We start from the raw sequence: 24,287 nt of genomic DNA on the forward strand, positions 1-24,287 counted from the left end.
TTTTTTTTTTTTTTTTACACTTTGTTTGAAAGAAAACTTTAGTATTTTACAGTCTTCAGTAGGCATTATATACACTGCACTTATGAAATCTAGAAAGTATTGAAATAGAAATACATTTCTGCAAACATTTGGGTAAGAAAACAAACCAAAAAATTTCAAAGATTTGTGCTATCTACATAATATTTCTCTAAATCACAATAACTGTATCCATGGAATGTTCTCTAGAAAACATCTTTTTTTTAAAACACCATGCACATTTTTAAGCAATTGTAACCCAAAATATCCCAACCTAAAACAATCTAACAGTGTTCAGATTAAAAAATTTAAGTTTCAGATCAGATTTTAAAAAGATAAGTCTTTTATCACAAGAGCTGTAATGATAACAATTACACGTTAAGGCTAAATTGGTTTTGTTTTGTTTTTAGACACATTTAAAGACACACTTCTCTCATGGCTCTGCATTATGAACTGTACTTACAGATGACAGTGCAGTGAACATAATATTCAGTCCTACAGTCAGGATGCAGTTGCTCCTTCCCACTCCACAAGATACTGCACCTTTCCATCAAGTGTCACCCGACGAGCCAAAACACGGTATTTTTCACCACAAGCTATTCTACCTGCTGCACCAAAATAACTAGTAATAGAGTTCTTTAGATGATTCAGCTGTAACTCCTGATCTGCTAAATTGTTAAGTATCTCCGTATTGAGTTCATCATACTGGTAATCTTCCTTGCTCTCGTCATCTTTTACAATTTCTGAATTTTGAGTCTGGAGTGCTTTTCGTGGAAAGCGACCTCTTCTTCTCAAATGTGGTATTGCAGCAGGCCAAGTTCTTCCTGTACGAGTCCTTTTTCTTGAATCAGATAAACTACTAAAAAAATAAACACAAGCATTAACTCCAGGAAACACTCAAGATGAACGGAAATGGTAAAACAAAACTCAATTCACAACTGTTGTTCTAGTTTTCAGTTTCAATACTTGTTACCTGTATATAAATGATTAATATGGCACTTGCAAAAGAGACTTACATAACAAAAACTGTGCAAGTTAACCCATATCAGAAAATTTGGTTAAATGACATTAGATTATGCCTAAGTATCTTTAGAATACTGTTTTGATTCAGATGAATTCTAATCTTCTGAAAACTTCAAAAAAAAAAATTTTTAACAGATTCTGCCCCAAAAGTGCCTTGAATAGTAAATTAAAAATACAGCTTTATCATATCAGTAGGCCCCTATTACAAAAAAAGCTGAACTGTAAAAGTTTGGAATCTTATGTTGGTGAAGACTATAATTAAGGACTATCTGCAGAAGTTGCTTTTTGGGTTGGTTTTTTTTTTTTGTTTTGTTTTTTTTTTAATGCAAAGGGTCACCACCCCTTTGCATAAAGGTGGATTATAGTTATTTATGAAGACTGAGTCAAACTTTTAGACTAAAATCTACAGCATACTCACTATTCCTTAAGATTAGTATACAAACAAAAACAAACAAAACAAAAACAAAAGTTGCCAAAATTAATACAGGGTACATGTCTGCTCTTCTGTGACCTTCGTTAGAAAGGTGAACTCAGTAAGCGTTTAAGGAGTTTACTTGTCTCCTGTAAAAGTAACTTAAGTGTGCATTTTACATTAACAATGAACAATAGTTAGCACCCATGCTGTGAAGAAATTATTTTCTTCTGTTCTACTCCATTAGATTCCCACTCAATTCACAGCTCTACTTCACACCTCAGTAGCTGGCTATAACAATTACCAGCAAACTCCCATATTCTCAGATATTCCATATCCCCTGCAACATCTTAAGTGCTTGTCTACTCTCCTTCAAATTCTGGAATACTCCTATCTCTGTTTCATAACTACTACAGTTGCCTCACAACTTGCATCAGTCTCCTTATCTTCTATCTTTGCTTTGCCAAAGCTTCAATGAAGAACAAATTAAAAAAAAAAAACAAAAAACCATCGCACATCACTGGCAGTGACTGGACTGCAGATGATTGCAAAATTGCCTTTTTGTTTTGTCTTTCTTTTCTTCTTTTAAAGAGTTGCTGTTTTAAGTCTCTCTCATGATCTTCTTAAAGCTTGTTGAAATACAATCTCTCTGGAAGTACCTGGCTCAAATTTAGCTGAAGTTTGCCAAAAGGCACCAAACTCACATTTTTTAGCTTAACACAACCTCAGGTTTTTGGAAAGTAGGCATAGAACATCAGAAGTCATTCTTTGGCAAGATAATTCCTGTACAATTTCTGTAACTTCTGTTTATTGCAGGTAAAGTACTGCTGAACTACTTGCTTTGTGTCTCCCCTTCAATAACCTTGTGAAAATTAACATATTAAACCCTTAATCAATACAGTAGATAGAGTAATTCAAATGTTACCTATAATGTCTGGATATGCTAGATGAGGTAGTTTCTTTTATACTGGCAGCACCTGTGGATTCCACATCTGAGGTATTGGATGAATGTGCAGTTCCATCGGATTTCCTGATATGTAAGATAACAGGGTTGCCATGTAATGAAAGTAATCTTATAGTAAAAATTGAGTTGACATTTCAGAAGCAAACAAATAAATGACATGCTATATTAAAATAGCTTAAGCTTTTTTGTTTGTTTGTTTTTAATTTACCCAACAGAGCAGGGTAATTCCAATGCTGGGGTCTCTATCACTGGAACTGGTTCAGTATCCTAAGAAAAAAGGAAGAGTACTTCAGTTTAAGTTTTAATTGCTTATTCAGCTTAGTTTGAGGGCAAACGGGGAGAGGAATATCACAATTTAGATTAACTGATTATATTTTTCTTCAAAAATGATAATCCGGTAAGAGAAAATAAAAGAAACATATCCAAAACCTTACCAGAGGAGACGACTCTGGAGTTTTGTGAATCATTTTTCTTGTATAGGGACCAGGTGGACGACCTACTGATTTTTTTTTCCCCTTTCTTTCTATACCATTACTTAATTCCCTAGAAGAAAATTTATATTTTTTTCTTATTGAAGAAAATTATTGAAGATAGTTTTCAAAGAATAAATGCTTTCCTTTGGCAATGAATACACATTGTGCTAAACGAGATCCTGGCAAATCGAAGCTGTCATGTAAAAGCTAAATAATTTGCCTGTATAATATCACACAGATAAAGTTGTTTCTACTGACATTACCGATTCCTTAACGTTGAAGAGGAATGAACAAGCATTGGTTAAAGAAACAGCACATCTACTACCACAAGCCAGAACTGTGTATCATATTCCCTATTTAGAAACCTAGTTAACAGCATTGCATAAAAGCTCCAGAAAGGAAATATTTCCCCCCCCCCCCAATGGCAGCAAGGTTCGGACAGCCTGTATTGTTCTTACTGCCAAATGTCATGATGCTTGTTTTGGTTTGTCTTTTGTTTTTCAAAGGCTCACAATAGGAAACTAATAAGCTTGAAGACTCTGCTCTCACAATCACCTTTAAAGAGAACATGCAACTACATCAGTTTACAACTTTAAAGTATCTTTAAAACATACAAACAAACCACCTTTACAGTTATTTAGAAATGGACATTATACAATGAGCAGGAGTTCTTTTGCAGGCAATGAAGTACTTGAAGTAGTTCCTATTTACAACATTTCTAAAAAAGCATGGGATTATTTTACCTCACATCAGGGATTGGTTTAGATGATTTTCTGCCTTTAATTTTGAACTCATGAGAAGTTCCTTCTGGTTCTTTCTCAGCCTTTAAAGCAGCATTTGGTGGCACAGGAGGAACACGAATTCTCAAGCCAAACAAATGCTTCTTTTTCTTTATTTCTTTCCCAGACATAAACCTAGATGATTTTAAATTCATTGTTAACATTCTGAATCCAGGGAAAGCAGCTTTTGAAATGTTCATGCAAAACAAATCTATGCAAATTAAAATACTCATCCTAATGCTATTTTATTCACCTTTTCCCGCTAACACAATCCTCAATCTGAAATACAGAATGAGAACTGGGAAGAGGATGGAAATTAAAACAATTTTTCTCATGATCTGGGATCCACTCAAATAGGTATGGGGTGTTATACTCTGAAACAGAAACAGTATTCAAAACGTCAACATTAACACAGCCACAGTGATTATCAGATAAACTGAGCAAAGGAGACTGACAACAACGAATGACAAAGCTGGAAGTATTTAGAGTAAAAATACAAAAACTTACATGGTCTTGTAATCATTTAATGCCTCCAGTACATGCTCATATCTTTCAGATTTTGGTGTATCTGCCAGCTGTGGAGAATTAAGAAATTATTTAGCCAGTCTAATTCTTCAGTAATAGAAAGCTTCCAATTATTATTATTAACGACTCTGAGTCATTAAAACTATCAATTTGGATGTGAAGTACATTAAAAAAAAAAATTACCTGTAGAAGCTACCTAACCCTTAAAAGGTGTTAGTCATTTAGGGCTTTCTGTTTGTTTGTTTGTTTTTTTAAATCCTCATGTTCTGTGATTCACATTCACAGAATTTATATTAGGGACAAGCCCTGGTCAAAGAATCTAGGTTTTCTGTTTAAGTAGTACAAGAAAATCAATTCAAATTGTTTTAGTATACAAGAAGGATAGTAGTCTGCCTTCCCAGGATCACTAACATGAGTACCTCAGTAGCATTAAGCACACCCAAAGTAAGAGACCGCAAGTAGAGTACAAGAACCTCAGTTATTTTATTGGTGATTGCTTTAATTAAATCTTGCTCAAAGGCTTAATTCCCATTTCTGTCTGCATTGATGACTTTCAAGAGGTGGATGCAACATTTATACATTAGAATTTAGAGTATTTTTAAATATGGTAGCGTTGCTGCCATATTTCCAGTTGCTATGCAAAAACGCTCCAGAATTTATACCCGGTTGGATCTGCAGTCAACTGATCTTTAATTATAGAGCTGGCCAACAGCTCACAAAGCACGAATATTAGTAAGGATACCACAGAGCAAACTGTACAACTGCAGCTCCAGAGAAAGCCCTCAGACACTTGTAAATAATACAACTCTCATTAAACAAGAAAGCTAACACATTTAACAATTTCTGAAATCTCAATACATACTCAAAAAAGAGCTCTGCTTTTAACATTGCAAGATTCAGTAAAACCATTTGACTGCCAAAGTTAAGAGAAATCTGACCAACTTTTGTGAAGTGACAGCTTTTTAAGATATCTTTCCATATATTTCCACACAATCCATTACTATCCTTAAGTTTTGCAATTCTTCAGCACACAGCTACAGAAAACTACAATTTTTTTTTTTTGCATCACAAATGGCAACATGATAAAAATATATGTGCTTAAGAACTCTAATAATTCCACCATTTACTCCTATCTTACTAATTCAATTCTATCAATACTTAGTCAGTTCTAACCATCTAGAGAAAGATGTACCATGCCTCATAGCAGCAAGTGAAGAGTACTACCAGAAAACAAACTATTAGTATTGTATGTTATTCTCTGGCTAGTTTCTGTTCAAAGACAGGTTATCAGAAAACCTAAAATATACTTGCCTTTATTTTTTTAAGACACAGCTTTCCCCCATGTCATGAGAGACATTTAGAAACTTATCAGAATAAACAACCTTGAATATTTCCTCAACACAACATTTATTTGCTTACTCAAAATATAGCCCTTAAAAAAAAAAAAAAAAAAACCGAACAAAAACCAAGTAGCCTGATTGGGAAAAAAAAGCAGTTTCCTTGAGGTACAGAAATACCTTAAGGAATTTCTGTTACCACTTAGGCAGGCATGCTTTCTCATTTTGGGCTTTTCCTCTCTTCCCACCTTAAATACCCACAAATAAATATTTGTGGGTTTTTCCATGCACACCACTCACGATCTGAACACATGTATCATAAAAAATTCATTATTTATCAAAAGTAATAGTGCGTGTCAATCATCTAAACCAAGACCACATTTCATTCTCATGTTGTATCTGCCAGAACGAGTGGATTAATTTACTGAAAATAAATATGGAAGTAGGAAACACGTTAGGAGAAGTTCCAACTATTCAAATGCCACCTTTGTATAGAAGTTTCAAAACCTTGAACACTTACGCAAGAAAGAAGCACACACTCCACTTGCAGTACATCAATGTCACTTCAACAGAAATTTTTGCATTCAGCCTTAAACACAAAACCAAAAGACTACCTACATCATTCCTCTACATTAAACATGAACTCAATTTGCTTGGGGAAATGGATTTTCTACATACTTTCCTGATAAAGCCCACATGGTTGGAAAAAAGTCAAAATCCTTAAGACCAATATACAAACTGCTCACACTCACGCTTGGAACAGGGAAGAAAGAGGAAATGTTTGTGTACAGTGATTTGTTAGGTATTACACCTTAGAGACCTTGATATTTTCATCCTAAATACACTCTGCATTCAGTTATAGGCATAGGTTTACTTGTCTGTACCCATGAAAATATTCAAGCCAGCATGAGACAATTAAAAAATAAAAACAAAATACGCTACAGAATCAACAGTTGAGTTAAAAAATAAAGTTGCCATGCGAACAATAAAATGAAGTTTTACAGCTCAGAAAAATATACACAACTTAAATATTTTAATTCTGCAAGGAAATTGAAGATGATCTCTATCATTTGGAGTTACCAGATGTTAAGATAATCAATTTAATATCTTATATAGAAGAGTTCATAGGTCCCTGACACGTGCACAGTGAAAGGTGAGGAAGAAAGAACATTCCAACTACTTACCTCACCAGGATGTAATCTATCCCAGTTTTCATTTATGTATGCCATGAGTTCAAGCTCCGAATCAAAGTATTTCTTCTTATGAATAACACTTAGGTTGTAAAGGCATAGATGTGCTATATCTACCCTAGAATTCAGAAATATATAGAATCACCAAAAAATCCCCAACTGCTTTTCTTTGACATAATTTCTTTAAAAGGATTAGCATAACATAGTTAGACAAATAAAGCACAACACAGAACACTCAATCCAGGAAACATTATGTTATCTCCTATCATTTCTCTACCTAATGTGGCTGCTGCTGCTTTGTATCATACATGCATGTCTGCCTCACCTCACATTCTCATTACGCTTCTTTAAAATCCAAAACAATTCTGAATTCATCTAAGTATTCCAGTGAACTACAATTTAGCAAGGTAATTTTTACCTTACACTTGTCAGCACATACATCCATTAAGTTGGTATAATTTTTAATACAAGCTGCAATTGAAGTACTTCAAACTGCAACACGGAATTTCATCAAGTAAACCACTACAATGCATGTCAAGCTGTTTACTTTTATATTTAACACATTTCACTTAGTTTAACAGTGAGACAAAGCCTAAATAAAGGAATTCTGCTTAGGTATCTTCAAATAGACAACAAGCAAGTACTTAGGTGCAACTTTACTGAACGATTCTAGGAATAAATCCGAAGAGAACTCAAGAGCAAAGAAACGTGCATTTATGAATAAGCTTTGAAAGAAAAACTGCCCGTTTATACAAGAACTCAGGAAATGATGAAAGACAGCAAGGGAATTTCCTTTTTAACAAGGCAAATCAAAATACCAAAAAGAAAAGCAGCACATATGTTCAATTATTTACTTTAATTGCACTTACCATCTCAAGGGTAAACGTTTGAGGTATTCTGGTCCAGAACTGCAAACTGAGCAAATGAATGTATAAAACCTAAAAAAATATATACACGTATATATGTCTGCGTGACTAGGTGGTGGGTGTCTGTACACACATATACATACATACATACATACATACAAGATGTTTTAACATGCTACTTATTACAAACTGTCACCTCATAATTCCAAAAAGGACTCTTCATGGGATTTTTTTTTTTTTTTTCCAAGGATGTACTGGGGAAAAATGAAAAATCAAGTATGCCAGAAACCCAGCCACATGACATTTGAGTCCCTTCACCTGCTATCAATTTCCTGTGTACTGTCTTATATCTGACCCAGTAGTGGTCTCTACTTCGTAAGTTTTACATTCCACATCTTCCTTCTTTTCTTCCCTGACTAGTGACTGTGCTCCCCAGTGTCCCTATTCCTTTAATTCAAATTTAGAAGCCTAAGCAAGTACGCCTCTAAAAGAGCACTTTCTAGATATTAATTTCTTCATACAAACATTCAGCACAACAAAGGGTGAAACGAAACCACAACAGATCACAAATTATACACTCCTTGATTCTTTAATCCAGTGTTCTCTCCCGTTCGCTTCAACTACTCCAAGCTCTTCCTAAAACAAAAGCACAGACCAATGCCCTTTCTCATTTCCTTTTCGCTTCACTCGTCACACATGAACACAGAATATACGGAGTTGTCATCTGACTATCCCTCCTGATTCTCCAGTTCCCTCTACTAGTAGTTCCAATTGAGCAGGAAAACAGTTAGTGGGACCTAGATGAGTCAGATGGAAACAGAAGCACTGATGAGCTACAAGGAATGGAACAAGCAGGAAAACATTTAATCTACCACGTTTCGCTAAGGGCACATTTTCACACAGTTGCTAGATCTTCTCTTCGGCACATACATACCAACAGCCTACTTCAAAGCACAAAGTGCTCACTCAAAAAGTGCTGTTACTAATGTACTTCATGGTGAGATCTAGAAAACCCTTATCTTTATTATAAGCCCACTATGGTGTTCTGCTTCCCCTAGTAGCCTATGGCATAAAGAACCTCCACAAACAGTTAAGTCAATAACAATAAGTTTGAAATCAGCTATCCATTGATTACTTCACCCTAATTTTCTTTTTCTCTTTTGTTTGAAGGCTGTTCAACAACTCTGTTTAAAGAGATGACAAAAAGCACCCCCTGGTACTTGAACACATTTTGTTTTCCGTAATTTTCTATGCTAAACTCACCACAATGTTTTTGAAAAACACTTGAGTACTACACACGCTTTATTAAAAGTTCATCTATGAGATACTTCTTCCTAATTAAAATGAAAACAACAATGAAGTACAGCACAAGTGTTCTTACCTGTCACCAAAAAGCATTGGCTTTTGGAGGCACTGCACACAAGCCTCGTGGAACCACTGCTTACATTTGCAGCACTGCAACATCTTTAGATACCAGCTTCACCAACAGAAAGAAAAACAAGATGCACTGTAAGTTACTCAAAATGGCTCTTCATTATATTTAGATTAAATAGCAATGGATCTTCTGACACAAAGTAACTTTCACTGTTATTTGAAAGAACGTTTCAGCATCAGTTAGTTCTACAGTGAACAGTTACTAGTAAAGAATGACTAGGAATAAATTAAGTAGAAGTTTTAATACTTTGCTTTCTTGTATGACTCTGAGTTGCCCTGACTTCAAACTCTCAGTGCTACTTTACTCGTCCACTCACTCATACAGATATCAGAGTATTCAAGCTCCACCTATTTGGATGTCCTTGTTCCTCATAAGACTCTCAAGAAAGAAAACCTTTTTTCCCCCTACCCTCATAATAATTACAGTATAAGGCAGAATCCTGTCTGTTCTGTAACGTTATATCTCACATTATCCTTAATATTAAACCTGACTCAAACACAAGGGAACAACATAATTTTATTCACATGAACAAACAGTGAAGTATCTGTGCAAATCTAAACGGTAACACAGCAACAAAATATTCCCATTTCTTTTTCAGAGTGTCACTGTTTACATCTATAGAAACTTAAATTAACAGGCAATGTTTCATAAGCATGCCTTTCTAAAAACATTCAAAGAACTTCAAAAGTGCTTGTCTTCAGGACCAGAATCCAGGTTTGCAGGTGTCAGGTGTCTAATGGAGAAAAGTTGACACAGATCATCACTTTACTTACTCTCCAGGTCCTCCACAATAGCAGTAACACTGCTGGACGTTGGTTTTATGACCAGCATCCCACTCAAGGTCTGTTGCATTATATGGTAAAGTCTGTTTCATGACTTGCAGTGCTTTGGCATTTGGTCCCTTCTTAAGCGCACCACCTCTCTGTTTGAAATAAATACACTGGCTTACAAAAGTAACAACACTTTCCTTAAACTTTCAAATACTTTAATTTAACACTTACCAAAATTTCCATATAATCCAACTAAATGCTCTCATACATACTTATGCTTTAGTATGCTAGCATATTTACTTAAAAGCTAATTCAAAGACAAATGTCATCTATTTCTAAAATTAGTATTTATCTCCAAAATACACAACTTTCCCATTCACATCAAATTAAGAAGAGGAATTTCTGATTTTAATTTGAAACAATTAAGTAATATGTATCAGGTGCTACTTCAAGCAACACACCTTTGTTGTTGTCGCAAAAACACACTGTCGACAGAGCCATTTATCATCTGAATCTATCACGCTGGAATCAATATTTGGTGTGTGACACAGCTGATGATAACCTGTATTAGAAACAATTAATCAAGGTGTTATAAAAATGGCAAAAGAAAACCTTAAGGAAAAGTAACTCTAGATAATTTTAAGGCAACTACAACGCATTATCCTTGACCAAGTACCAAACACCTGATCAAACAGATTAGTAACAAAATGATCTTTTAAATCATCTTTGCAAAACAACTCACAGTCCATAGGAATACACGATAGTCACACGGGCTGCCATTATTTGCTGAGCTATTAATAGCCGCTAAGAGCTATGAAATTTAAGATCAGCCTCGCAGTCAGCGGTAGCCGTGTCAACATCTTCCTTCAGAAAAGAAATTAAAGATCTTTTAAAATGCAGGAAATAGGAAAAAATCTATTTACCTTGCCCACATTTATCACATATAACCATTTCATTCGGTGCTTCTGAATACTCCTCCTGACATATTGTACAGACCATTTCCCCACTTTCAGTGGCTCCTAGAAAAAGAAGTGTGTTGGTTTTTTTTTGTCATCATTTCCAGACTACAGTGCAGTTGGATCCATTACCATGCAGACAATTTGTTTTTATAAATGAGTTACAGATCCACGCATTGTAGATAGAGATTTTTACAGAGCCTAACACTCAAACAAAAAATAAACTCAGACACTTTGAATGGACTTAATATATTATAAGCATTTATATCATTTGACAGGTCACCAGATTCATATACGTTACATGTTGTCTATTTACTATACATTCCATGGTTCCTTAACAACAATAAAAATTAAACAACCGTGAATAAGGAACGCAAATGTAGACTGAAAAAAATCAACAAATCCTATCTGGACAATTGATAGAAAAAAAATTGATAGAGTTTGGCATTGCAGCAGCTTGTTCTCCTTTTTCAATGCATAACACACACAACTTTGTGCATGCTTTTTTTTATAGGTTTGCCCAGTAAAAAAAAAAAAAAATTACTGGAAAGGAAAGCTAATTTTGCTTCAGTGACACCACATATCAGTATAACAATCTAGATTAAAACAAGTTATTCAGTCTATGTGCTATCATACTTGTGCACTAACGTTCAGCTTACCATAAATGTATTAGTGACCATTAGTGCACAGCAAGAGAACAAACAGCAGTATTTTAGGTTATCAGAAATGAAGCATTTGTTTTTTCTTATTATGAACACAAAGCTTTTCTCATTAAAAATCAGAACGTCTGTTTAAACATCAAGAATCAGAAGGAGCTTCCATTACTTCCATTACTTTTATCTGACAAGCAAGTTTCCACTGATTTTCAGACAAAACCTGAAATTGTCACTGAAATTGTCCTAACACTTTGTTAGCATTAGGTTATTGTAATAATTGCTACTCCTCCAAACATCCAAAAAATTGAAGTTAATAGAAAACAGACACCTCACTTGATGAGCATTTCTTTAGAGTACATGAATACCTCCAAACCTGTAATGGTTTCTGTTACACAGTTATGGTGCTACTTTTAAATATGATAATTCCATTTAAATTCAGCATTTTCAAATCTTTGCTTTCTTTCTGTGCTATGCTGTTTCAACTGAAAACAGAATAAATTCAATGCAAATGAGGTTCTGTGAGATTTCTGTTGAGACCACATTACACTCCACCACCAAAATAAACAAATGCAATTACTTTTTAGAAGTGTTTTCTCTGCTACACAGTTACACAAAGAAGTAACTGTAATGATCTAGAGTTTTCAAAAAGAAATTGTGTATTAACTTGCCTAATGCATTATCCTGCATCACTTTAAACCACACTGCTCTTTTAGAAAAATGAATACAATGCAACAATTTATTTTAACAGATATAGTAATCTAAACAGATAAAATACCAAACAACGACTACTTCACTGAAGTTCTTGCCTGTTTGTATGTCCTTCCAGAGAACCCAAGACTTGGAACTGTCCTCAAATATAATGAAGCAGTTCTGTTTCAGTTTGTTTATCTGGAAAACATGAATACAATGGAATCCATGAGAAAGGACTAAGTAAAAGAACGTATTTAATCTTAACTAAGTGGAGCAATAACGTGGTCTGACTCAATCAACATACCATACTACAGAACTGCAGTGAAGTTGAACAAATGTTTACCTTTTTGATAGTTCCAAGATAAAACAAGCCATCTGACCATCTAGCTAGGACATCCTGACCTTCTTCAAATTTACACAGTGGCTTTTTGGCTTTCTGTCCATCACGTAACGACAGTTTGGGTGAGGATGCTGATGCCTTATGACTTCGACGTAAAGGAGACCGCTTATGGACCAGTGAATTACCCACCGCTGTAGAGTCTCTAAAACAAGAGAACCAAGAGAAAAGGTAAACTAAATAACAATCAGATAAAGCAGCTATTTCCAATATGAATGATTCACAACTATAACTCATTTAGCAATCTCCAGAACTTCAGGTAACTAAAAACTTGGTCATGTCTTCAGACTTAAACAGCTTTAGTAATAAGTAGTACCTCTTCAAATACATGCAGAGAGAAAAAGAGACAAGTTTACATCTAAGAGAAATACTCTGTGAAACTAAATAATGTGAACAGAGATGGGGAGACAAGCCTTCCAGCTACCAGTCTCTTCATGAAGTCACCAGACCTCACCAAATACATTTGATGCAGGATTGCATATGCAAAACATTCATCACTCACAACACTGACAGATCTCTAGAATTCCAAGGAAGTTGAAAGGGTCCCAAGCCAACCCTATTACTTTGGTAATGAAAGCTGCAGTCTACTGTAAACATGATGCTCAGCAGTTAGCTACTTGGAATAATATAACAAACATAAACATACATAAGAGGGAAAAAAACCAACACTGCGCTACCCAAAGTTCTATGCTAATTCAAGCACATCCAACACAGCACCGTGCTTTACTGCTAAACATAGCTGTCAAGGTTTCCAGCACAAGAATAATGCCTATATGTTAGATGACTAATGGAAACTACAGGTTTATCCTCTATTAGAATCAGTCAGGGAAAAAAAAAAAAAATAAAAAAAATCCAAGGAAAAGCATGAGTTCTTTTAATCTTTCTTCAGACACGAAAATCAAACCAAGCAGCACATCCCATGCAAAATATATATAAAAAAAACAACAGTGAATTATAAAATAGGTCCAGAAAAGGCAGTTGGAAGAAACTTCATACTTACTAAACACAATCTGAGTTACCAATCCCATATCCAATCGTATTTTCTCTTTGGAAACAAAGTGCACCTATAACTATGATAAGGATATAAAAGAAAATGAAGGAGCTAGATGGCATAAAGCCTATTGAAAGACTGAAGTTTCACCTCACTGAGGCTAGCACAGGTACGTTATTAAAAGCAGCAGTAACAACTGAACACACACCAGCAAAAAAACTAGATGAGCCAGTGTCCCATGTAGTTCAATGAAAACTTATAGCCAGACATTAGAGACACTGAAGTTTCAAGGAGACAGGAAGCCTTTCTCCTTAAGTTCATTATTTACTTACAATACTCAAATAAAACAGGAATAATCATTCATTTTTCTTCCACAATGTTAATGGAATTTTATTATGCAAGTTTCCTTGATTTGTTTAATACATTAAGCAAAATTTCAGGCTTGTGTCACAACCAGCACCACTTAATTTCATTTGATGCCCTTCATCATTCTCCAGCTTCTCCCTTTATGCCCCAGTAGTGATTTTTAGACCCACCCTGACTTATTTGCCAAATAAAATCCCATGAATTCTGCCACTTTTCACATGAAAGCTACTTAACAGTGGCATTGCTTCTCCCAAGTCCTGTTGCAACTTCTGACAACAGCTGAAGATTCCAAGTTCAAATTTACAACAAAGGAGCTGCAGCTAAGCCTTCAGCCCAGGTCATTTTTTATTCTCTCGTCTCTCCCAGGAATAACACTTGCAGCCTTTTCCCCCAGTGCTGCAATGAGGCACTGAATTAAACATGTCAGATACTGATTAGAAACTCCAGATATTCATTCTAACTGCAAAAAGGCAGCCCATAGCAACTTCTTCTCTTCCCTCTGTGTACTGTATTCACATCAGATTTCATTTGCCATTTCATAGAAACGTTAAGGTTGGAAAAGACCTCTAAGATGATGTCATCCAACCACTAACACTTCACCACCAAGCCTAAAACAAGTCCCTCTATGTCAAATCTCCACATTCTGTGAACACCTCCAAGAACAGTGACCTCCCCATGCAGTCTGCTCCAACACACTACCACTTCTTGCAGAGAAAATCTTTGCCTAGTGTCCAACCTGGATCTCCTTCATTATCAAGTCCCTTAGAAGCCTGAAGTTCTTGATGTTTGAACAGCTACTTTCTGCACTATTCTGAATCTTATCCTTAGAACATTTTTACATTTTAAATTTACCATATTCTGTATACCACTTCAAGATTTTGCCCTGTCTTGTATAATGCTTTTAAGTTCCAGAAGAGCCTTTGAAACAGGCCCCAGCCCTCAACACATGAGCAAGCACCTTCTTTCTCTCCATTTTCTTTTCTGTTCAACTGCTTTCATAAAAAAGCACCAAACGGGCACATAAATAAATACATCTGAAGTCAACCAGTGAACACAGGAAGGAAAGGTTTTAAATTCCATCAGCTCCTCAAACCTGAGTACACAGACAGTCCAGCCAGCATAACACAAGAGATGTTCACAATGTTCAAAGGCAGGCAAGTTTTGCTCAAAACTGCCTAGAAACAGCCATGAAACTATACCCTGCTCTCTGTTGGCAATTATTTTCTTGGAAAGGAATTGTCATAAGGAAGTATTAAAGTATCCAAACACTTCAGTCTGGACAGGCTGGAGAAGTGGACTCATGAGAACCTAGTGAGGTTCACCAAGGCCAAGTGCAAGGTGCTGTGCGTGGGTCAGGGCAATCCCAGGTATTTACACAAACTGGGGGAAGATCCCCTTGAGAGCAGCCCTGCGGAGAAGGACTTGGGGTCCTGGTAGACAAGAAGCTGGACATGAGCCAGCAGTGTGTGCTTGCGGCCTGGAAGGCCAACTGTGACCTGGCTGCATTAAAAAAGCGGTGGCCAGCAGGGAGAGGGAGGTGATTGTTCTCCTCTACTCTGCTCTTGTGAGGCCCCATCTGCAGTACTGCGTCCAGGCCTGGGGCCCCCAGTACAGGAAAGATGTGGAATCTTGGAGCGGGTCCAGAGGAGGGCACTATAGATGATCAGAAGGCTGGAGCACCTCTCCTATGAGGAAAGGTTGAGGGAACTGGGATTGTTTAGCTTGGAGAAGACAAAGCTGCAGTGAGACTTCACTGTGGCCTTCCAGTACTTGAAGTGAGTGTATAAACAGAAGGGGGGAATGGCTGTTTATGAGGGTGGATAGTGATAGAACAAGGGGGAATGGTTTTAAACTAAGACAGGAGGGGATTAGTTTAGATATTAGGAGGAAGTTTTTCACTCAGAAGGTGGTGAAGCACTGGAACAGATTGCCCAAGGAGGTTGTGGATGCCCATGCCTGTGATTCTATGATTCACCTTACACCTATGAACATGATTTAGCTTATTAAACTGGTCAACAAACTGCAGTGTGCGTTTCAAATCATCTAAAGTAAATTTCAAATCATCTAAAGTAAATTGACTAGGCTTGAAACACTTCAGTGAGCGTTTTGACAGACTATTCTCTTCATTCAAAGATGTTCTTTCCAGATTTTTTTCAGCTTTATAAATAAAACTAGAGAAAGCAGCTGGAAAGCCGTATTGGTGACTTTTTTTTTCCCCGGTACACAAAAAAAGTCTGAAAGATCTTGGGCGAAGTAAAGAGATGCAATCATTCATTTACTAATATACTATCCATTACAGATTTTCTTATTTTTTTAAATTAAAAATCAACAAGCAATATATTTTGACTTTCACTTAAGAAAAGAACATCATAAGCTTTCAAAGACTTTTTAACACAGAAGTTTGAACCTTAACACCAATTAAAGAGTAACAAAAATGCCTCGTGTATTTTTTTCTGGCACGAAGCGCTCTACAAGGACTTAGAAACTTACTGAAGCATTTTGACTCACACCCCATGCAGGTGGGAGGCAGTAAAGCAGGCACTTCTCCACCCCCACACTGAGCACTTTGGCAGAGGCAGCACTGCTGCACTGGTGACAACAGCTCACAAAGCACTTTCTGCTCCAGCAGCTTCCAGTTTAACATAACGCATAGACTGAAAACAGGGTTAATGATTGCAGTATGCTGACAGTTGCAGCTAGCTCAGCAGCTCCTTTCCATGAGGATCAGGAGCCCCTTCTAAGCAAAACACCTCTTCCAAGCTTTGATAAGAGATGAAGCAGCAAGAGATCCTGTTTTAGCGGATTGATTTTAATTAACAAACCATTACCAGAAAAATCACACCAACCATTAAAAACAATTTTGGTAGGAAGTTAAATGAAAACGCAAATTGATGTTAATTTCTTGCTTAACAATTTTGAAATTAATCCAAGTGGTCTGCATTTTTTAAGGAACTTGTTTCCCAAGTCTTGCCTAGTGCCACCTCCATAGTACCTTCCTACCATTCCATTCAGAAAACTACCAATAAATTTAGTAACATTCAACCCACCACCTTAAAATTGCTCTCCCAGCCCTGCTCAAGGCAAAGTGCTAAACAAGTGTCTTTCGGGTAAAAAGAAGAAAGATCTGAGAGAAAAACCTACCTTGTCTCATTTAACTTGTACAGCTAAGCCAAACTGCATGGCATACAAGACGTCCAACTCAACCACATTTAAAGCTTTACATGCTTCATGCAACACTGTGTATGTCGTGGCTGTACTCTCATTCAAGCACTTAAAATACAAAGAAAGTACTTAAATATCCATGCAATTTTTCAGAAGTTAGTGGGGGGATTCAGTAAAATTTGTCTGCTTGTTGAAATACGCTTCAAAATGGAAATACACTTTCACCATTCCTTAATAAGGTAGTCTCATCAAATACTGGTAACGCTCACTGATTTTTCTTTCACCTCAGGGCCTAGATCACAAATACATCCTCAAGCAAGACAACCAGAGGACCTTTTACTCATTCATCTACTCCATGAATCAAGTTACAGTCACACGCTGCAGTAGGAGGAGACAGCTGTCACTCAGTCAACAGGAATGGCAAATTCCCTCCAGAAGCAAGCTGCTAAACGCTGTTTCAGTCTCATTACTGAATGATGACACTCTGTGCATAACATCATATATAATAAAATCAAAACTAGGTTTTTGTGTGAGAATGTCTCATAACTTTACTGGAGATTAGCAAGTCTGACTGTTCACATTATACCTCACAAAAGCCCTATAAAAGAAGCAGAGAAGTTGGAAAAAAAAAAAAAAAACAAACACGTGAAGAGGATAGCAGCTTTCAGCCCCTCCTATCCAAGCGGATTAACATCTTGTTCCAAATACAGCAATGCCAGGATAGGTTATTCATATTCCCAAACTCCTTCAGTCATAACAACGGCTCTGAGACACTCCTGTTAAGAACTACTCCCCTGATAGTTATTTCTTCAGCCAGCTCAGTTCTCTGCCTTGTTTCGCAGGACGGCTTGTCAGCACACCAGCGCAGTGCAAACAAGCAGCCAGGGACAGGAACTCCCTCAGCTGGCACTGCAGAGCACACACTGAACTACAGAGCTCTTCATTGGCAGACTGTGCCATTCTAATTGCTCTTCCACGAGGACTGTGCAACTCACAAATATTCTACCAGCTGCAGATGATAGCCACCCTACAAGCACAGACAGACATTGAAAGTCAACTTAAAAACATTAAGTATTAACAACTAAGTGCCCAAAACATATTAGGAGATGATTTTCATCTGCTGAGAAGTCAAGACAAGGACCTTATTATTAGTTTATTCCCAGTAAATACAAACCACACTGAAGCATGACCAAGCCTGGAGAGCCCAGAAGGCTCAGAAGAAAGGAATTCAGTTCAGAAATGAGACATTTTAACATTTATTTTTATGCAAGCGCACACTGTATCCTACTGAGGCAACTCACATAGATCCTAAAGCTATCTCAAAGCTGGCAAACATGGTGTTACACAGAAGATCTAGAAAATGAACTTAGAGTAACCAGAGGTAAGCATTTTATTCTGATGAGAAGTAGCTTCACCCTTTCAGTTTCAGTTATTCTGTCTAACGTTACAGGAAAAGTTTACTTCTATTACTCTCAACAAGAAAAAAAAACACCCCGAACCACAAATAAGAGCTGTAAAATGCCAGCAGCCTGTTCTGCTCTTCATAGCACAGTACTGTTAGCATGCCATAGGGAACAGAAGTAGAGGAAGGAGGGGAAAGCCTAACAAAGACACAGAATGCACAGAGCTCAGGGCACTTCACACTCCCTCCCACCAGCTCTGGAATGATAGGCTGACTTCTCCATAAGCTTTCTATCCCTTTCTTTCCCTTAATAAGGATTCGTTCTCTGGTATTTTAAGCAGGTCAAGGCACTTTACGGAGAGGCTGGGTGACAAGACAAGACAATACCAGAAAGGAGCAGGAGCCTACAGCCAAAGGGCAGCAGAAAAGGGGAACCAAGCTGTTCTGCAAACTGCAGACTTGTTTACCTAGCACCAGCGCTGCATACCCAAGTCCAAAGCCATGCTCCCTCTGCAGCTGCTAGCCTGATACTGGGATCCAGCACCTTCTTCACAGCTAGAGATACTGGATCCCAGCCACGTTTCTTCTCCCCTTCCTTGTATCATCTCTCCCATTTATCAGATTTCATGTTGAACAATATCCCTTCACCGTGCCAGCAATACACCTTCCCCATACAGATTGATCGGGCTGGGCCAACAGGGACAAAAGATTGAGCAGGAAACTTCCCTCTGACTGCCCCAAACCCAAACTTAGGACCAGTTCGATTCAAAAGCCCAACAAGTTCGTTTGTTATTACTTCTTTGTCCCAACAGCAAATTTATTGACAGTCACTCTTCCAATCATACGGGAACAGTCTATTATATTAGTGCAACAGCCAGAAAGATCAGTGTGGCAGAACGGCAATAAACAAGGCATAGTAACAAAGAAACAAGTGTGAATGGAAAGGTGTTACAAAGGAAGAAGAAAAGTGCTCACCCGTCTCTGAAGGGTGTGGGGAAAACTCCACAAGAAAGACACCTCCAACCAGAGATCCTACCTCAGTGGCAATCAGCCCTTAAATGAGGTCCAAGAAGGCTGCAGCCAGGATCCACCCCTTCTGGTCACACAGCTGAACTGCCTTCACCTGTGCTGCCAGGGCTGACCAGGTCCTTTCCCCAGGTGCTCAATCAGTGGTTCAGACCACGACTTAACAGTTACCATACAATCAAAAAGCTGCCATTATGTTTTTTTAAGCAGAAGATCCAATGTAAATCGAGATATAGCCTATCCTTTCATGCTACTTCAAACTTGCAGTGACACAGAACATCTGTATGATACATTTGAGCTCCCTACCTTCATACTACTTCATATTCTGGCACAATAAAAAGCCTAAGCCATATCATCTACTAACCTAGGCATCACTCAGCCTAGACAAACACTAGAGATTAAGGAGTAGATACATATCCTATTTTTTTTTCCTTTCAGTTTTTGCAGATGTTGAAGATAATGGAATAATTCAGGTTGTAAAGGATGTCAGAGGTCCCTCGTTCTGCTCAGTTCATCCACCAGGCCAGATTGCTGCAGGTTTACCCAGCCAGCCCTGAAGGCCTGCAGTGATGGCAGCCACACACTCTCCTCCCAGGGCCCTGTTCCACTGGCCAACAGGAGCCTAACCAGCCGTGTTTCCCTAGCTTGACCTTTTGGACAGTTCTGAAAACACACTGAACATCTGCCATTCTCAGGTCATCGCTGATTACCCCTGTTCCCCACAACCGAAGATAAAGAGCAGTCTCACAAGAACATCACATAGTTATCACAGTGCTCCTGAAAGCAGCCTGTCCGTTCCCATGGATGGTAGGAGTCAAGTTCACACATTTATTTAAACTTGTGCAACAAACGCCAGTTCGAATGCCACTCAAGTAAGCAACACTTAACAAATCCAATCACAGATAGAAGGTTAAGTACTGTTTAGGGCAGCAAGACTTATCCATCACCATCAGAGACTTCAGGGCAGCCACTTTCTATTCAAGGTGCTCCTTGAAAACAAGTTAAAATTTCTCACGATAGTAAGTTACTTTCATTCAGTACATTACTATCCGAATAGGATTGTTTGTTTCCTTTTTAAATCGCTGGAAGGAGACTTGCATTTTGGCTAAGATTTTGGTCTGAGTTTTTCTGTCTGGTTAGACACTTTAAAGAACTGCACACTCCTCACGGAACATTTTTTCATTGCTTTGTCAGGGGAGATTTTTTGTTATTTCTGTTTTTTTAGTAGTTCTATGCTTTCAAAAGTATATCACATTACCTGATAGACATAGTACTTTTTCTTTTTTTTTTTTTAAAGCAGTAATAAGAACTAAGAACCAGCAACTCATCCAGCTGATAAGTAGTCAGGTTCATGAATCGTGCACTAGAAAGAAGTCAAGCAGGAAGACTGAAGGGAAACGATTATTGTTTTCTACTCCTGAACTCACCAGACAGTGCATAGTGTATTGCGTGGTGGGTCTCCCAGTGCAGGAAAAATACTGCAGTGCCTGTTTGTGAGAGGAAGCTGAGGGAACTGGGCTTGTTGAGACCAGAGATGAAATAGCTTTAGGGAGGTCTAGCAGCAACCTACGAGAGGATTATCAGGATGGGACAAGCCAGTTCACAATACTGCATGGCAGGAAGCTAAACAAATAGCTTCTGACAGATGCAGGGGTAGGTGTTTTTTCTCCTACAATGACAGTTTGGCAGTTGAATAGGCCGTGAGGTGCTGGGTGCCTCCATCACTGCAGTCTTTCAAGGGCTGATTGGATCACACCCTGGTGCAGTGGCTGAAGATGGACTGCTTAGAAACAAAGACCTCTTGAGATCCCTTATGACCGCTACTTCCTAATCTCATGACCTTCTGAAACAGGATTGATTCATACCACCAAAAGGAAGAACACTTATCCTGGTGGCTAGCTAGCTATACAATCATTCGTGATTCAGGTTCTATTTGCTCAAGCCCACCCTCAAGAAATAACTGGAAGTTTTCAAATTCTATTTGATATGCAAGGCCAAAGGATTAGTCTCCAAAAGACCATAACAGAACATATTTCCCTACACAGTGAAGTATGCAGGGAAACAGGGCAGTAGCACTTTGTTTGGGATAGATCATGTGTTTACACACAAAAAGAGGAAGAAGGCAATATTAAGGAGAGAACAATCATATTGAGATCTTCCCTTAAACATTCAGGCAGCATCCCCTTGATCACAACTGCCTTTTGGTTCTCTTCAATATCCAAACACAGCACGCCCAGCAACACAGCTAAAAGAGCATGGGATGAGCACCTGCGCAGGCAGCTAAGATTACAGACAACGCACTGACTTGTGTTGGAAAGGAAAAAAAAAAAAAAAAATCAGAAGTGATCAAAACTCACGAAGATGAATTTCTTTCTTTAAAGGTTTTATTTATTTCTTTTTTTACAAAAACTGTGACTTTTATGAGCACTGCATGGAATTAAAAATTAATGAAATTAAAACAAAGAATGAAGTATTATGAAGGCCGTTCCAAAAGTAGTGCCTCCTATTTTATTACATTGGCCTGCAACGTGAGAGGTGCGTGTTGGAGGTACAGCAGTAGAGGTTGAACCTTCCCACCAATATCCCATTACATGTTGTTGCTGTGCAACAGATGGCAGCAAAGGGACAGCCTGACAAAATGGTGTCTGACATGGAACTACATATGAAGCAAAGGTGAGTCACTGAAATCCTTCATGAAAAAAATTGAACCCACTAATAGTCGTCACAACTTGCTGACCATTTATAGGGATCAAACAGTGGATGTGAGCACAGTGAGGCAGTGGGTGCTGTTTCAGCAGTGGTGACAGTGGCCACCTCTGCCGGTGCAGATTTGTGCGAATGCATCATGCAGGCTCTTGCTGACCGCTGGTGAAAATGCACAGCTTCTGGTGATGGCTACATTGAAAAACAGCCTTTTGTAGCTGAAAATTTGCTCTATCAAGGACTGTTATTGTGCTCTTTGTATCTCAGAGCAAATGACGCCTCTTCATCTCATTTCATAAGAGATTCTACCTTCTAGGAAGAGACTATCAACTTGATGTGCAGACTGTTTAAAACATAAATTACACAAGTTTCAGCACTTCCAGTAACACATATCGCTTTGCAAAGGACCCTCCAGCATTATCCATGGTTTCAAAGTTCTCCTGGTGTGCTTTACTCAAAGACACACTTCCCCTCTGTTTCCTGCAAAGAAGGTCTGTAAAGATGGCAAAACCAATTCTGCAATAAGCTCAGAGATCAGCTGCACAGACAGTAAATGCCAATTTCCAAACTAAGTAAAGATTTCCACTGGGTTTCAGTTACTCTTATTTCTTCCAATTGAGCTTTCTCCTTTACCACTCATTTTGTTGTGTAAAATGTGCTTTAAAGCAACTTCAGGCGCCTGTTGCACTATCTTCGTTCACATCTCTCTCCAAGGAATTCATACACCCACTCTTCACAGTAAAGGAACTGCACCATACTTATCATGGCTGTCTTCTTGTACGTTTCACCTCATCTCCTACTGCACTGAAGGACAAACATATCTAACCCAAGTCTTGACATCATCTTCAACTGCTGTGTATTTATGTACATATGCACATTTTCATAAATACATGCACATATACACACACCGCTCAACAACCCGTAACCAGCCACATAAAGATAACCTTTCAGAAGCAACAAACACCTCCCTTAGAGTTTCTCAGGGCACAATTCTGTAGCTTCAACAAGTTCCTTCCCATATCCTATTAAGCAAGAATTAACTTCAGAAAACACTGCTGTGTAATGGCCTCAGTTCAGACCCACATCCCGCTACCATGTAGCTCCTTGCAGACACTCCTCCTTTCAGTACTTTACTACATGCTTTATCTTTTCTATTTGTGTGTCCCCTTATTCTTTTTCTCTCTTTAAATTAACAACGCATACATATTTTAACCTGCATTCTAATGCTCCTGAACTACATCTTTTTCCTCCCTTCTTTTAACCTCAAACATTCCCAAGTTTTTGTAACGAGCTCTCAGAACAAACACGGAACGTTTGCTTTCAGCAACCTGATTACAAACAACAAAAAGGAAACAAGCTACTTTCCTTTTATTTCATGCTTCTGACAGCTCGGGCACCACGCACAGACCACCTTCCTTTCCGCCGTAAGCCAGAAGAGAGCTGTGCAGATGGCCTTACAGAGCTGTGCGGGCCCCGCACCAGCGCCCCCGGGCACAGCACCGCCGCGGCACCACACCGTGCCTTCGGGTACCAGAGGTACCAACCCGTTCTTCCTACGCAACCCCAGAAGGAAAGGAGAACTAACGCGTCACGGCGCGTCTTTCAGGCCGCCGCAGTCACCGTACCGAAACGAACTTAAAATGCGAGCTTCAAAACACGATCAAATGGCTCCGCTCTGACAGACCGCGAGGCAAAGCGCTGAAACGAACCCAGCGGGGAGAGAACCCGGCGGCGCTTTGTGCGCTCCCGCGCACCCGAGCGGCCGTCGCCTTTTCGGACAACACCCGCAGCCGAGGACGAACCGCAGCCGGCTCGGGCCGGTACCCCCGCCGCAGCCCCCCGAGCCGTCGCAGCGCCGCTTCCTTTGTGTCGGTGACGGAACGGCCCCGCCGCCTGCGGGGAACCCCCAGCCGAGGCCCGGAGCGGACCGAGGAAAGGCGATGCGGTACCGGCGGCCCGAGCCGCGGGACGCGCCCCCGCCCCCCACCCCACGCAGCCGCCGCCGCCGCCGCCCCTCCCTCCCTTCCGTCCGTCCTTCCCCGCCCCCCCCCACCCCTCACCTCATTCGGTCTCTCCAGTGGTGCCAACCGCCTCATGCAGGGAAATGGCGAGCTCGGGAGCTTCCCCCCGGCGCCGCGCTGCGGCCGGG

General features: G+C 38.8%; 1 protein-coding gene across 3 annotated transcripts; it reads right to left on the reverse strand.

Annotated features, from left to right (window-relative positions):
• Positions 1 to 24,287, reverse strand: MTF2 (metal response element binding transcription factor 2). Of its 3 annotated transcripts, none has more exons than XM_042819983.1 (15): positions 24,199 to 24,287; positions 12,435 to 12,633; positions 12,208 to 12,289; positions 10,713 to 10,808; positions 10,251 to 10,351; positions 9,793 to 9,941; positions 8,966 to 9,061; positions 7,588 to 7,656; positions 6,713 to 6,836; positions 4,174 to 4,241; positions 3,631 to 3,801; positions 2,849 to 2,957; positions 2,623 to 2,681; positions 2,376 to 2,480; positions 1 to 871 (listed from the first exon to the last, which is right to left on the reverse strand). In XM_042819983.1, the coding sequence occupies exons 1-15, from the start codon at positions 24,201 to 24,203 to the stop codon at positions 517 to 519; spliced, it is 1,788 nt and encodes a 595-aa protein (XP_042675917.1). In that variant the 5' UTR covers positions 24,204 to 24,287; the 3' UTR covers positions 1 to 516. The 3 variants fall into 3 exon arrangements, with proteins under 3 accessions (XP_042675917.1, XP_042675916.1, XP_042675918.1); XM_042819982.1 differs by having other exon boundaries at positions 1 to 874; XM_042819984.1 differs by lacking the exons at positions 12,435 to 12,633; positions 24,199 to 24,287 and having other exon boundaries at positions 1 to 874; positions 12,177 to 12,261.

Source organism: Centrocercus urophasianus, unplaced genomic scaffold (genome assembly GCF_019232065.1).
Source record: "Centrocercus urophasianus isolate 14NV4802_14NV808 unplaced genomic scaffold, USGS_Curo_1.0 seq_18, whole genome shotgun sequence".
NCBI classification, from domain to species: domain Eukaryota; kingdom Metazoa; phylum Chordata; class Aves; order Galliformes; family Phasianidae; genus Centrocercus; species Centrocercus urophasianus.